We start from the raw sequence: 13,404 nt of genomic DNA, 5'->3' as shown, positions 1-13,404 counted from the left end.
CTTAGTGTCTTTGGTTCATGAATCTCTAGGAAGGTCTCAGCCTTCACTGATGTGCCCTTGAATATTTTATAGATGGAGCTCCAACTTTTCTTGCCAAAACTTTGGGTCCTTTAGGAAGTGAGTGTAAATTCCTCTCAGAATTGCAACCTGGGATGGCTCTGGGAAGTTGTCATTTTGCAAAGTCCTAAGCCCTTATTGAATTTTTGCTGGATGTTCTAAACACCCAAAAGGAGCCCAGTCCTTAAGATGTCAATCATATCAAAACCAAGACAGAATGTTTAAAACCTTCATAGTGTTTCCAGCTCTTCCTTCCTTCTTTCCTTCCTTCCTTCCTTCCTTCCTTCCTTCCTTCCTTCCTTCCTTCCTCCCCCCTCCCTCTCTCCTTCCTGCCTTTCTTCTCCTTTTCACTGAGCCCATTGGTATTCTGTTAAGTTACAGATACAGGATGGATATTCTTTCTCCTGAACTCTGCAGGCCTTAAAATGCTTTTAAGAACTCTTTCCAGGATAATTATTTACTTTGGTAATTCCATGGCATATATAGAGCATTAATTTTTGCCATACATATTTTAATTAGTTTTTCCAGAGGAGTCAGTATCTGCAGTTGGTCTAAAAGGCTCACTATAGGTCCCATTTTTGGTTTATATTTTATAGGAATTAACAACAGTTGTGTTTGATGCCAAGAAACAATGCTTGATATTTGAACAGGACATTCATTTCATAAAATTGATGCTTCTGCTTATTGTGTTGTTAACTTAGCAGAGTATAGACCCCATTAACTATTGTTAGAATTGCAAACTCCAAGGTACATGACAAATGTATCTTCAACTGGACATCAAAGCATGATATATCCCTTTAAGACCTGTTTATAGTATATAGGAAACAATTCAGAGACTAAATGAGACTTGACCTTAATGTTTCTCAAGTGATAAATTTACTTTATTGTTTTTGATACAGCTGCATAGTTTTCTTTGTATGTTTTCATAGTGTTTCTACTAAATAGAATAGTAATTTCCACTTTTAGGAGTTGTATCAGTAGCACAGTGTCTGGTGTGTTGATCAATATTCTTTGTTTTATTGCTATCACTCTTGTGCCTTTTTCATCCATTTAAATTAAACTGTTACTGAGTACCTGCTCTATGTTGGACCCTTTGCTACCTTCTGTGGGTATGGGAGGGAACAAAATAGATATAATCTTTGCTCATTTAGAGTTTACAAGCTAACATTTGAATATAGATATTAAATAGCTGTAATGAGTGCTATAAAAGAAAGTGGTATGCAATGTGCCTTAATCTAATGGATCAGGCAAGGATTCCTTGAGAAAGTTAAATTTAAATTAAATTTAAAATATATTACATGGGTAATGTATCAGTTATAAATAGTGCTCAACTGCTGGTAATAAGGACCCCCCTCTCTCTCTAAAGAAAATAACTCAGTGGCTTAGCCAAGAGGGAGGCTTATTTTTTCTCTTATATGAAAGAAGTTCATATATGAACTAGTGAGATGGATCTACAATATCTTCAATATCCCAGAGTTGTTGTATCTTTCTATTCTGCTATCCATAGGCACGTGACTTCCATCCTCAGAGTTGCTTCATGATGGTAAGATGGATGCTATAGGCCCAGCCTTTATGTCTCCATTCCAGACAGGACAAAGCAGGAAGGAATAAGGACAACAGGGTCTCCCAGTTACATCACCCCCTCCTACTTTTAAGGAGTTTTCTTGATATTTTGCCTTCATAACATTGGTCCAATATTAATTATGTGGCCACATCTATCTACAAGGGAAGCCAGGAAATGCAGGGTTTTTTTTTTTTAGCTGGTACATTACAAATCCTAACAAAAGTGGGGTTCTTTTCCTAAATATTAAATATAGGTATGGATATTTGGTGGGCAATTCATTATGTGTGCTTCAGATGAGTAGGAACTAGTTAAGTCAAGAAGGGGATACTTCCTAACAGTTATGTTTTCTTGATTAGGTGCATACAACAAATTTTAGCAACACTTAACCTGTTCATAATTGGTACTACCATCCCTTTCATTATATCTTACAAAATTGTCCCTGCTATGGTAGTAGATTGTTTTGTTCATGGAGTGATACAGATTAAGCTAAATGGATGTTTGTAAACACAATCCAGGGAGCTTTTCTAATTTTGGTCATAGGTTATTTGTTCAGGGAGTGATTCAGATTAAGCTAAGTGGATGTATATGAGTACAATCCAGGAAGCCTTTCTGATTTCCACATTACTTGCTTGCAGGTTATATTACTACTTCTACTTAGAAGTAACTACTTGAGCTCTTAGGAACTAGAACTCACTTTAACTTTCCCTTTCTGCCTCATTGATTGCAGATCACTTCCAAGGAGGGTAACACATTGCTCTTGTAACTGTTACCTTAAACTATTTTAGTGTTAGAATTTTGTCTCTGATCATTGGAATCTTTCAGTTGATACACCTAAAGTCTGAATCACAATAAAGAGCTGCAGCAGTATTAAACACCATGGTGGCTGGACATGTATATAAACCCAACAGAGCCTCTCAGCTCTTCTATTCCACCAGAACTTTGAAAGTTTTAGCAAAGCCTGAGATGGTATTTTCATCATTTTCCTTTTTTGCTTTGGTTGGGACCATGGGTAGGCTCTTTCTAGTGTGGAAGCACATTGTTTGCCTACATCTGAAGAGACAGCAGTTTAACTCCTGAGGAGGATAGTTATCACTGCAAAAAGTTTTGCTAACATTTGCACAAAATAACAAATTCTCTTCTTTTCCTATTTGAAGTACTTCCTTATCCATCATGACTTAATCATTGCTGCCTCTTATGCCTTCTGTTTAAGATATAAGTTGTTGCCAGAGGTTTTAGGTTTCTCTCACCAAGGTCCTTCATGAAATATTGTGACCAAACAAATATATATTACCACCTACATTAAATAATCTTTATTTTTTCTCCATATTTAAAAAAAAAATTTTTTGTCGAAATCTGATTTAAGGAGTGGCCTTGAGATTTGTGTCCCTGTTCCAAACTTATGCATTTCATTTATTTATTTATCTTTCCAAATATTAGGGACAAGTTCAGAATCAGGGAAGACCAATTTGAAAATTTATAATTCATCCCTAATTATGTTTACATTTGAATTAAAGATACCTACCTTCATTTATCTGTACATGACAATGTGTTTGAATATCCACAACTATGTGTGGATTTTAGAGTTTTACATTTTGCTTTGCCTATGCTCAGGTCAAGATGTAACAAGGTATAGAGTCACAAACAGGCACATAAGAGGAATCTTAAGGAATTACTGAATTGTTAGCTGACCTCTGTTTCAGCTGGAGCCAGCATCTTGGCAGTTAATTTGAATGATATAAAATGATTCCTCTCTACTCTCATACCTCCATCCCTAGCCACAATACTACATGGTGGCAAGCCCATAGTCTCTACCAGTCCTATGCAATTCCAGAAGTAGTTGCTTTGCTTTATTCACATCTGGTCTGCATTTTCTTTTTCACACTTAAAGGGAGCATAAAATGTCCATCTTAAAGATAAACTGGCAAATTGTGTCCCAGTACACTGAAAGGGTCTTAGCTCTGATTGGTTTTTCAGTAGTTTAAACTAGGTCAAAGGCCACTCCCAGAGCTGTGTTGAAATCTGGACTCAGCCTGGATTAGGCCTTGATGTTTAGCTGTTTCCAATGCTTATTCTCCAAATGATGAGGTATACATCCAATTCAACCATTATTTCTCGATCCCCCTCTCATATGTATGTGCCCCTTTACCAAGATAGCCTTTAACAAAGGAGTCAGAGCATTGCCTCTTTCCTATGCCATTTTTTAAAATAAGAAGCAAACAAGAAATATAAGTGTATAAGAAAGATGTGTTATATATAGACTAATATCAGGCAAAGCCCTGAATTTCTGATTTCTTCCCCCAGCAAAAAGCAATCACAGCAATATATTTTCAGCTTTTTTTGGCATGTTTTTTTTGGTCTTTTCAACTTCTCCTTGTCTCCCCATCTCCTCTGATTATACCCCAAGGTTTTCTGTGAATGTTAAACTGCTAATATTTTGATGCATTGTACAATGTGATGAAAATTTTCATTAGGTCATCATCATACAAGAATGTAACATAAGTAAAAATGGATCTGGAAAGTTAAGGCTATAAACCAGACATTAAGATGAACAATTTCCCAATGAACAGGCAGAAATTAACCCTGGGTCTATGGTTTGATGAAATCCATGTAGAAAGCTTCTCTAAGAGTCAAATTAAAGCCTTAACTCTGAATGAACCTGACTTGAGAAGAGAGAAAAAAAGTCTCACCAAAAATTCTGAATTCTAACTGCTGAGATATTCTATGATAGGGTTAAAGTAATCCATAAAAGATTTCTTTATTTTAAGAAATATGACCCTAATAAAACTTCAGATAAGACAGATAAGGAAAGATGGCTAGTTGAATATAATTAAATGATGTTCAACCTATGAGTGATGTGTAGACAAGGTCAATTGAAGCTTATGGGTCAAATGGAAGGAAAAGATATCAGTATATTCCTTCTAATGGGAAATCAAGTCATATAAATGGCTTATTGAGAAGATTGGCTGGCAGAACTGATGGTCAAAAAGAAGTGAAATGATTGGGTTTTCAAAGACAGCATGATACCAATCTAAAATTAAGCATGGCATATCATTGACAAGTAGGGTGGAAATATGGTTAGCAGTGCTGTTGTTCAAAATATGGCCAAGACTTCTCAGATATACTGATTGTTGGATTTCCTACTCTTCCTCCACTCCCTCTTCTGCTGTAACTAGTTTCAAATGCAGTGGATTTTTAGCTGGAGTTGTTGATAAAAATGCTGACTCTCAGACCCTTGACACTCGGGATAAACTTTTTTATGTTTTATTTTTTAAATGTTTATTTATTTTTGAGAAAGAATGAGAAAGTGTGAGAAGGGGAGGGACAGAGAGAGGGAGAGGATCCGAAGCAGGCTCTGCGCTGACAGCAGAGAGCCTAATGTGGGGCTTGAACTAACGAACTTCAAGATCATGATCTGAGCTGAAGTCACACACTTAACCGAACTGAGCCACCCAGGTGCACCTAAACTTTTTTTTAAATACATTTTTTCATCATAACATGTTTACCTTTAGGTTTTTAGTTTTTTCAGCAATGGGAACAACAAAACTAATAATAAAAGACATGAGTGTACAGGGGGAGATCTGCAGCCTTTTAAAAATCCAATTCTTCACACTTGTCCCGAGAAGGCAATAAAGGACTATCTAGAAGTGCCATTTCCCAGAAGGGCCTGTGGGTACCTAAGAAACCAGAACACTGGGGTGTAACAATGATTCCTGGGAAAAGCTGATGAAATTGACATTTTATTTTCTCCAAACAGATCAGAATGAAGGATTTCATTGCAGGGAAGAATGCAGGATTCTTGGCCACTCTGACAGGTGCTGGATGCCCCGGAACCCCATGCCCACCAGGTCCAAGTCCCCTGAGCATGTGAGGAATGTCATAGCTCTGTCCATTGAAGCTACTGCTGCTGATGTTGAGGCTTATGACGACTGCGGCTCCACCAAGCGGACTTTTGCAACCTTTGGAAAAGATGTCAGTGACCACCCAGCTGAGGAGAGGCCCACCCTGAAAGGCAGAAGAACGGTTGATGTGACCATCTGCAGCCCCAAGGTCAACGGCGCTATTCGGGAGGCGGGCAATGGTTGTGAGGCTATTAGCCCTGTCACCTCCCCCCTACACCTCAAGAGCCCTCTGCCCACCAAGCCCTCCGTGTCTTACACCCTGGCGCCCCCGGGCCGTGATCTGGAGCAGTATGTCAACAATGGCCCTTCTCGTCCCTCTGAAGCTGAGCCCCGTGGAGCCGACAGCGAGAAAGTCATCCATGAGGTCAACCCCGCTCTGAAGGACGGTCGCGACAAAGAATCTCCTGGTATGAAGCGTCTGAAAGATATCATTCTCTAAAGCAGACTAGGGGAAGAAGAGAGAGAATCCATACTGGTTATTGAAGAAGAAGGAGCTGATTGTTTTAATTGCTCACTAATGGTTGGTTCTTGAGTGGCTGTGATTTCAGAGCTTTCCCTAAATGTATTGTTTATAAGTGACTATCATTCTTTGACAATCCCTCTTGTTTCAACAAGCAGCAGGGGTGTTCAGTTGGAGCAAATTAGCTTTGGTTTGAGTTGTTCATGGGGCCTTGATGTTGGGGAAACAGACAAATTCAGTTGTGAAAAGTATTATGTATTAAGTGTTTGAATTTGTATATTTTTCTGTCAAAATCATAATATAAATTACCATTGTTTGTGGAGGATTACATTTAAAAAAGCAAAAAAAAAAAAAAGAAAAGAAGAAAGAAAGCTCTGGACATCTTTAATAAGCTTGCCACTGTTTTGTAGTGTAGACAAGTTAATGGTCATTTATTGTGTACTATTCCTTGATTCAGTGATGTGAAATTGAGTCCCCAAAAGGTTGTTTCTGAAGCTTGAGTACTTTCCAGTTACGCTACTTTGCTATGGACACCCCTGCTTTAAGAACCCTTTTGCTAGCTGTGCTGTTGTTGTATTTGATATTGCAAATTGCTATGTATGTGGTGATGGCAAAAGGCTTTTAGAAGTTGGTGTTTTTTTTTTTCTTAAAAAAATAAAACTATAGACAAAAACAAAGTGCAAAAAACTGAGATGGCAAGTGAAAGAGCAACACCACACATATAGATTGAACACTTGGAGGATACTCACTCATGGAGGATACCCTTGTAGTGATTGCTCACTACCTTGCAGAGTATTTTTCCTGCCTTTCAGTCTTCTGCCCAGATCAGTGATAGATCGTCATAGAAAGTCATTCATGGATATTCTGCTATGTAATTTGCAGTTGTTAGAAATACTGTCCTAAAAGTTTTATGAGATCAATTTTTAAAATTTTCAGGACCTGAATGGGAAAGAAGCTCCTGAAGTTATCAGTTTCCAGGCTTAGAAATTCCCTGTCTCTAATCATCTAAAACTCAAAAAGACTGAATCTATTTTGAGATCTAAATTAACATCTTTTCAGACACATACTTCCTGATTCAGTGTTTCCAATCATGATTAGAATTAGACTGCAAAGCATGTTGGGGGCTAGAACTGAGAACTCCATGTTGCTCTATATTGTAGGATTATAAATAGGAATGGAGTAAGCAGTACAAAGTGTACATTTAGGAAAAGACAGGTAGGTAACCAGTAACAGCATCACAAATCCAATTACTGTGCCTTCTAAATGGATACACTTGGACACTTGAACTCCTCTTTTTATGGCTAATACTTTTTTTAAAGTTAAAAATGTGAACAGGAAACTACTAAAATAAAAAATTCTTTAAATTTAGCTAACTCTTTGCTGTAGGCTAGGAATACACCTTTTGTTATTAACAAGTTTGTTATGCATGTTCTTTTTTTGTTTAACATTTCTTAACTCCCCCATTTATTGTCTATTAATATTTACTAGCCAACATAGTATTCTCACAGGCTAAGAGTTCATTATTTAAAGCTAAATAAATACATCACCTTTGCTCTGCCTTGGTCTTAAAAAAGATGTTTCTAGAGAAACAAGTTTTGTGGTTCTGTTCTCATTCGTTTCATTTTTTGAAATTCAAGAATACCCAGAAAAAAGGCTTAGACATTAGAGCACTAAAATGCAAAAAAGGATTTATTTTCTTAAGTTTAAGTAGATAAGTGAGCTCTTTTAAATGTTTTAGTTATTTTTCTCTAAGTTCCTGGCTTTATACATTACTAGGAATATTTTATTTTATGGGAGGGAGGGTTTTGAGGGAGGGTAGTAGGTATGGAAGAGGGGGTGGGGCTAAGTAGGGGAGAATATTTCTGAAAAAGAATGTATAATGAAGCTACAAATTAATCCTTATTTCTTATTCACTGCTGAATACTACCTCATGCAAAAATATTGGTGTGGCTGCAAATTTCCCTCTGAAACTGATACAATTAGAGATCAATTACTTTAGCATCTTCATTTAGGCTCATTTCATTATCTCTCATATACTTTTTTCTCTCTTTGATTCATTTCATTTTAGCAGATTTTAAATTAGGTATTTATTTGTGTTTTCAAGTGACTGATTAACACATTAAAACTTATTTTTCCCCTTTAAGTTATGATGCCTGCCTATAGAATTTAGACTGTTCTTCACCTGATCCATCCTGATATTATGTTGTTAGCTACCACGTCAAGGCCACTTTTAAGTCAGATTTGACAGTTTTTGTACAGATGTATTTCCTACTATGCTCAGTACGAATGAAGGAGATGAAAAGATTGTGGCAAGTGGGAGTATTAAACGTTAGATGGCTGTTGAGCCAGAGAGGCCACTGGCTGTCATGCCTCTTACCAGCCAAGTTTAAAATAGAGTAGCAGTGGCACTGATATTGCTTTTTTTCTCCCCTCCAGTTTTTTTTTTCAGATTTCAGTTTTGAGCCATAGACCAATCCTGTTTCCTTATTAAAATACTTTTTTTTTCTCAGTGGGTAGTCAGAGATTTTCTGGCTTCGAAACCCTTTGTTGAGCATGATCAGATAATTCCCCTCATTAAGAAAGTGTCTTTTTTTCTTTTCAATTTTCTGATGTATACATACTCATGTATACATGTGCTCCTAGGAAGCACAAGTGCATCCTAGGAGGGCTTTGTAAGCTGGTTTTATAGACAGACTATGCCTGCAAGTAGGAATTTTGTGAAAGATCCTAGATTTCCCTTTGGCTCATATTTTTCCCCTCTTCTTTTCAACATGTCTGATGAAAAGCCACATAAGGACAGAAGGCCAAATATTCTTTCTTTTCCCTCTCAAAACATGTTACACGTTTAAATGTGAGGGAGCAGTTTCAGTTCCTAAATCCTAGGGAGTTCTATTCCATCTATTCTGATATCCCCTTTGGGAAGGAATTGGTGTGGCATGACTTACTTTTCTAGCAACTGCATTGGGGACATCCCTGGGCAGGTAAACTTCTTCATGCAATATAAAGGCTTTATTTTGCATTGATTGCTTTTCCCCAAATATGGGAATATGCTATATACATGTAATTGGAAGAAGAAGAGAACCATGCTATGTGGAATCTCTTTTTTCTTTTCTCAATACTGATTAATCTTTGAAACTGTTCAGGATGAAATTTACCATCCCTTTGATCCTCTTAAAGCCAGTAGAATAAATTATGGCCCACCTTATTGCCCAAATAGGTAATGCACCAAGCTATCCCACAGTTCCTGAAGGGCAGTTGTTCTCAAAGTGTAGTCCTTTAACCAGCAGAAACAACATCACTTGGGAACTTGTCAGAAATGGTCATTCTCTGTTCTCATCCAGACCAACTGAAGCAGAAGCTCTGGAAGTGAGGCCTAGCAATTCATATGGATCAGATACCCACTGAAAGGTTGAGGGCTTGTGAGAGTACATGTTGATGGGCCCCACACTTAGAGTTTCAGTAGGTCTGGGATGGGTCCTGAGTCTTTGCCTATTGAAAAATTCCAATGTGATGCCAAAGCTGCTGGTCCAGGGACAACACCTTAAGTATCACTGATCCATGGTAAACCTGCCTAATAGAGCTAATTGCACCTAAGGTGCTCATTTAAACTAGTTTGTTGACAAGGTGATCCACTGATCGTGAATCAAAAATGTTAAATGGAATACAACTTAGAACTCTGAAAATTAGCAACATCAAGAGTACCATCCTGATAGTGTTCCTTTAGCATACAACTGATTGTATGATGGAAATTCAGTTGAACTTTTCATATAGCTCAATCATATCATTAATAAGCAAAAGAAAAGTGGTCCATTTGAGGCAAGGATAAAGGGCAGTTTGGGGAGAGGCAGGGGTGTAGAGAATAACTCAATTGGACATCTATGATGGGAAAAGGATTATTATTGTACATAAGAGCAGTTCTGGTTGGAATTCCAATTCACTCTATGGGGACCATTTTGGTGTCGAATGTTTCCCCAAGCATCCTGACAAGTCTGGTCCACTTGGCTCTTTACCCTGGGTAATAAGACCCTAACTGACTTTGAAAACCTGGCATACATGAGGTTAAGAAGTCTATTGTATACAGTCCTAGTGTTTGCCTTCTCAGTAAAATTACATTTAAGGATGTCATTTCATGAATCAAATTGTATCTGCTGACACTGAAGTGTATTGAGATGTTGTTCTTTAGTTTAAGTATGTAACAAAGTAATATTCAAAGGGGAAGTGTGGGGGTGGGGATGGGACTGGGTGGCTTTATATTGATAATGAAATATTCCAGAGCAAAACACATTGTCCTAATGAAGTTGTTGCAGCTCTTTTTGTTTTCTTGTGAGGCTGGAATTGGCCTGTGGGTCACTTGTTGTGCAAAGTGAATTAATTTCAAATAGAACTCATATTGCTTTTGTAAAAAAAAAGAAAATCAACCACCTTGTCTGAAATATATATTGTAAGGTGCTCTTGGTAAAGAACAACCCACAAAAACCTGATCTTGATTGGAAAGCACTGTAGGTCATTAGGGAAAACTGATGATGCTGATTGTGCTCCAGCTGTGTTGGCAATTAAAGATGACCTCGTTACTAATTGAAAGTTGCTGTCAACCTTAGCAAACAAACCAGGTGACACCATTACAGAACTGGTTCAGTAGATTTTTACTGGCACTGCCTGGTGTTCGGCTGAGGAAGGCTAGGATACAGACTTTAATGACCAAGAGCCAGACTAGCTCAGGCTAGAAATTCAGCAACAAATACCTCCTTGTGCTATTTGAATGCTAAGGTATTAGTTGCAAAGGCTTATGCCTTCGCTCCTCTAGTGAGGGGAATGAGCCTGATGACACTATTACTGTTTACCTGTCAAACCAGGGTGGAAATACAGAGGGATGCAAGTACAGTATGTCTCATTAAGCAGTCTCTGTTGCTGATTATATGAAGATGAAATTGTTGTATATGCTGATCTGTATGTTGTGTACATTTTCACAGTGATTGAATCATTGTAAAAAGAAAAAAAGACAAAAAAGAATCACCACTCTATTTTATGAAGATGATAAAGCAGCTTTATTAAATTATTACAGTTATGTTTTAAATGGTATTATCTGCCACATTGTTTCCTTTTATCTGGTGGTTCTGTTTCCCCTTTAAATGTGTTTTCTCTGCTTCAAAAATTTAATGCATTTTAGTATTAAAAGATATTATGGAAAAATTGTTGAGTGTTGAGTGAAAATGTGTCTTGGAGAGCATTGGTTGGCTTGGGGGTAGGGTATCTATTAGGCCAAGGAGGCAACCAGCCCTTGGTGGGGTCACTGGTGTTCAGGCCCAAAGGGTTCCTCTTGCTGTTTCTATGCTACACAATTGCTAGCTCTCCAACTGAGGAGATTCTTCATTCAGACTCCCGTCATTTCCTGAGAACCTCCCTTCCTTCCCCCACTAGTTAATACCATTTTCTGAGGAGACAGACCCATTCATATCCATAATGGTAAATACTTTTCTGGGTGGTACTTTAAACAGGAGCATAAAACCATTCTTTAAGAATAACCATTTCAGGCCAACTTCACAGTGGGACTTCTCTGAAGAATTAATTTTTAGAAAGGTGAGACATAGTAGAGGCTGTCAGCAGGGGAAAAGAGAATTTAAAACAATGATGACCTGTGCCCCTTTGATGCCTTCCAGTTTGAAAGTGAAGCAACAGGAGAGGCTCTGACTTTGCACATAACAAGGATACAGTAAAAGTCCTGATAAACTTTCTTTACCCAAACTATTATTCTCTGGGACTTAGCACTTGGGCTGTTAAGTATTCATTTTGGCTGCAACTGGCAGGGGAAAAAATCCCAGTAGAGTAAAAGAAGGAGCACAGCAGAACATTTCCAAATAGTGCCTTTTAGTGGTTACAGGCTAAATTGCTTCAGCATGACCTATTCTCTCTGGACAATTAAAAAAAAAAAGTCTCAAGGAAATCCACTGTTCCCCTGGATCTACAGCTTCCTGTTATCTCTACTCACCTGTATTAAATTAAGATTGCATCTCATTTCCCAGAATTAGCCCTAAAGCCATAGCAATAGCCAGATATTTGATGCTGCAGTTTAATGGGTGTTACATCAGAATGCGAGCACAGACATGCTGGGACACATGAAGTCACATATGCTGATGTATGTACAGATGTTCACACAGAGTCACAGATGTTTATAAAAGTGTATCAGAAGGAAGCTGGTTTGTCACTGGCTTAGAGGCCATTAAGTCATAGGATGTCATTATGAGTGCTTTTGTATTAACCCATACCAAAAGTGCAAAGAAAAGAAGCTTCTTTGACCCTCTTCCATTTACCTTTTTTTTTTTTTTTTGGCTTTACAAATGAATGATAGCTCCTCCTTAAAATAAGATTCTTCAAGGAATGAGTAAGAAAAAAATAAATCCTCACATGATGAAGGGCATTCATACATAGGACACAAATATATCCAAGGACATGGACAACTACTGTACTTCAGCCAAAAGTGGGAGAGTGACAAGGTTATAGGGATAACCTCAAAGCTATTCAAGTTTATAAAACAAAACAAAGCAAATTATTAAAATAATACACTTCTTCGTTTTGGTAACAAAATACTTGTGACTCATCTCGTATGTCATAGATTTTTTTCTGTGTGTGGGGTCAAGAAACCATGCTGGAAACTGCCTAAAAGGGCAGCGTCTGATAAGAGGTGACAGCTGTTCTAGGGACAGATAGGACCACCTATTTTCATTATTTTGGTTTTGGGGTATAAATATGCCTGAAAGAGATGCATCTTGGATGCACTGTTACCGCTTGCAAGGGGATGGGACCCTTAATTTGCAAAGCACAATTCTCCAGGATGGGATCAGAGAGGTGTTCTTTTAAAGTCCTAACCTTCCTCTATGTTGGCAAATGACCTACTTGCACATCTCACACTTCCATCATGTGCTCCTTTTGGTGTGGAGGAGGATGAGAAGTGAGATAAGATTCTCTTGGTTACATGCAATTATTGCCTCAATGGCTGTAACCCCACCCCAGTCTCTCAATGATAGTGCACTGCAGGGAGTCTACAGAGCCCTGTTGGTAACCTCTGCTGTTTTTGCCCAGGGGTGAGGAGAAATAGGCCAGTGGCCCCAACATTTCCCTACTTTCCTTCTCCCTGTGTTTCAGTGTCTTGACTTCCCTGGTGCTCAAAGTCTTAATTTTCCTTAGCTTCCCAGGTTTTCCAGTATGCCCTCCCCTCTCCCCAGCCAGAATTTTCTCCTCTCTTGTAATTCTCCCCCACTTCCTTTTCCACTCTAAATTATTTCTAAAATTTAGCTGTATCCCATCTTTTCTAGAGTTCTTTTCTCTGCTAGGGTTTAAGGGAGCCAAACTTTTATTAAGCACCTATTATGTGCCAGACATTTTTACAAATATCATTTTATCCTCATGGTAACCTGATGTGGTGGGTG

At 38.1% G+C, this 13,404-nt stretch overlaps 1 protein-coding gene across 1 annotated transcript in view; it reads left to right on the top strand.

Annotated features, from left to right (window-relative positions):
• PCDH19 (protocadherin 19) overlaps window positions 1-7,299 on the top strand; it is a 149,546-nt gene extending 142,247 nt beyond the window's left edge. The window contains exon 6 of the mRNA XM_030306242.1: window positions 5,376-7,299. Coding sequence (XP_030162102.1) covers window positions 5,376-5,959 — 584 coding nt within the window. The 3' untranslated portion in view covers window positions 5,960-7,299. The remainder of the gene's footprint in view (window positions 1-5,375) is intronic.
• Window positions 7,300-13,404: the final 6,105 nt, after the last annotated feature.

The sequence above is a fragment of the Lynx canadensis genome, chromosome X, assembly GCF_007474595.2.
Source record: "Lynx canadensis isolate LIC74 chromosome X, mLynCan4.pri.v2, whole genome shotgun sequence".
NCBI lineage: Eukaryota > Metazoa > Chordata > Mammalia > Carnivora > Felidae > Lynx > Lynx canadensis.
The sequence above is the reverse complement of the archived record's forward strand: the minus strand, read 5'-3'. Positions and strand labels throughout refer to the sequence as shown.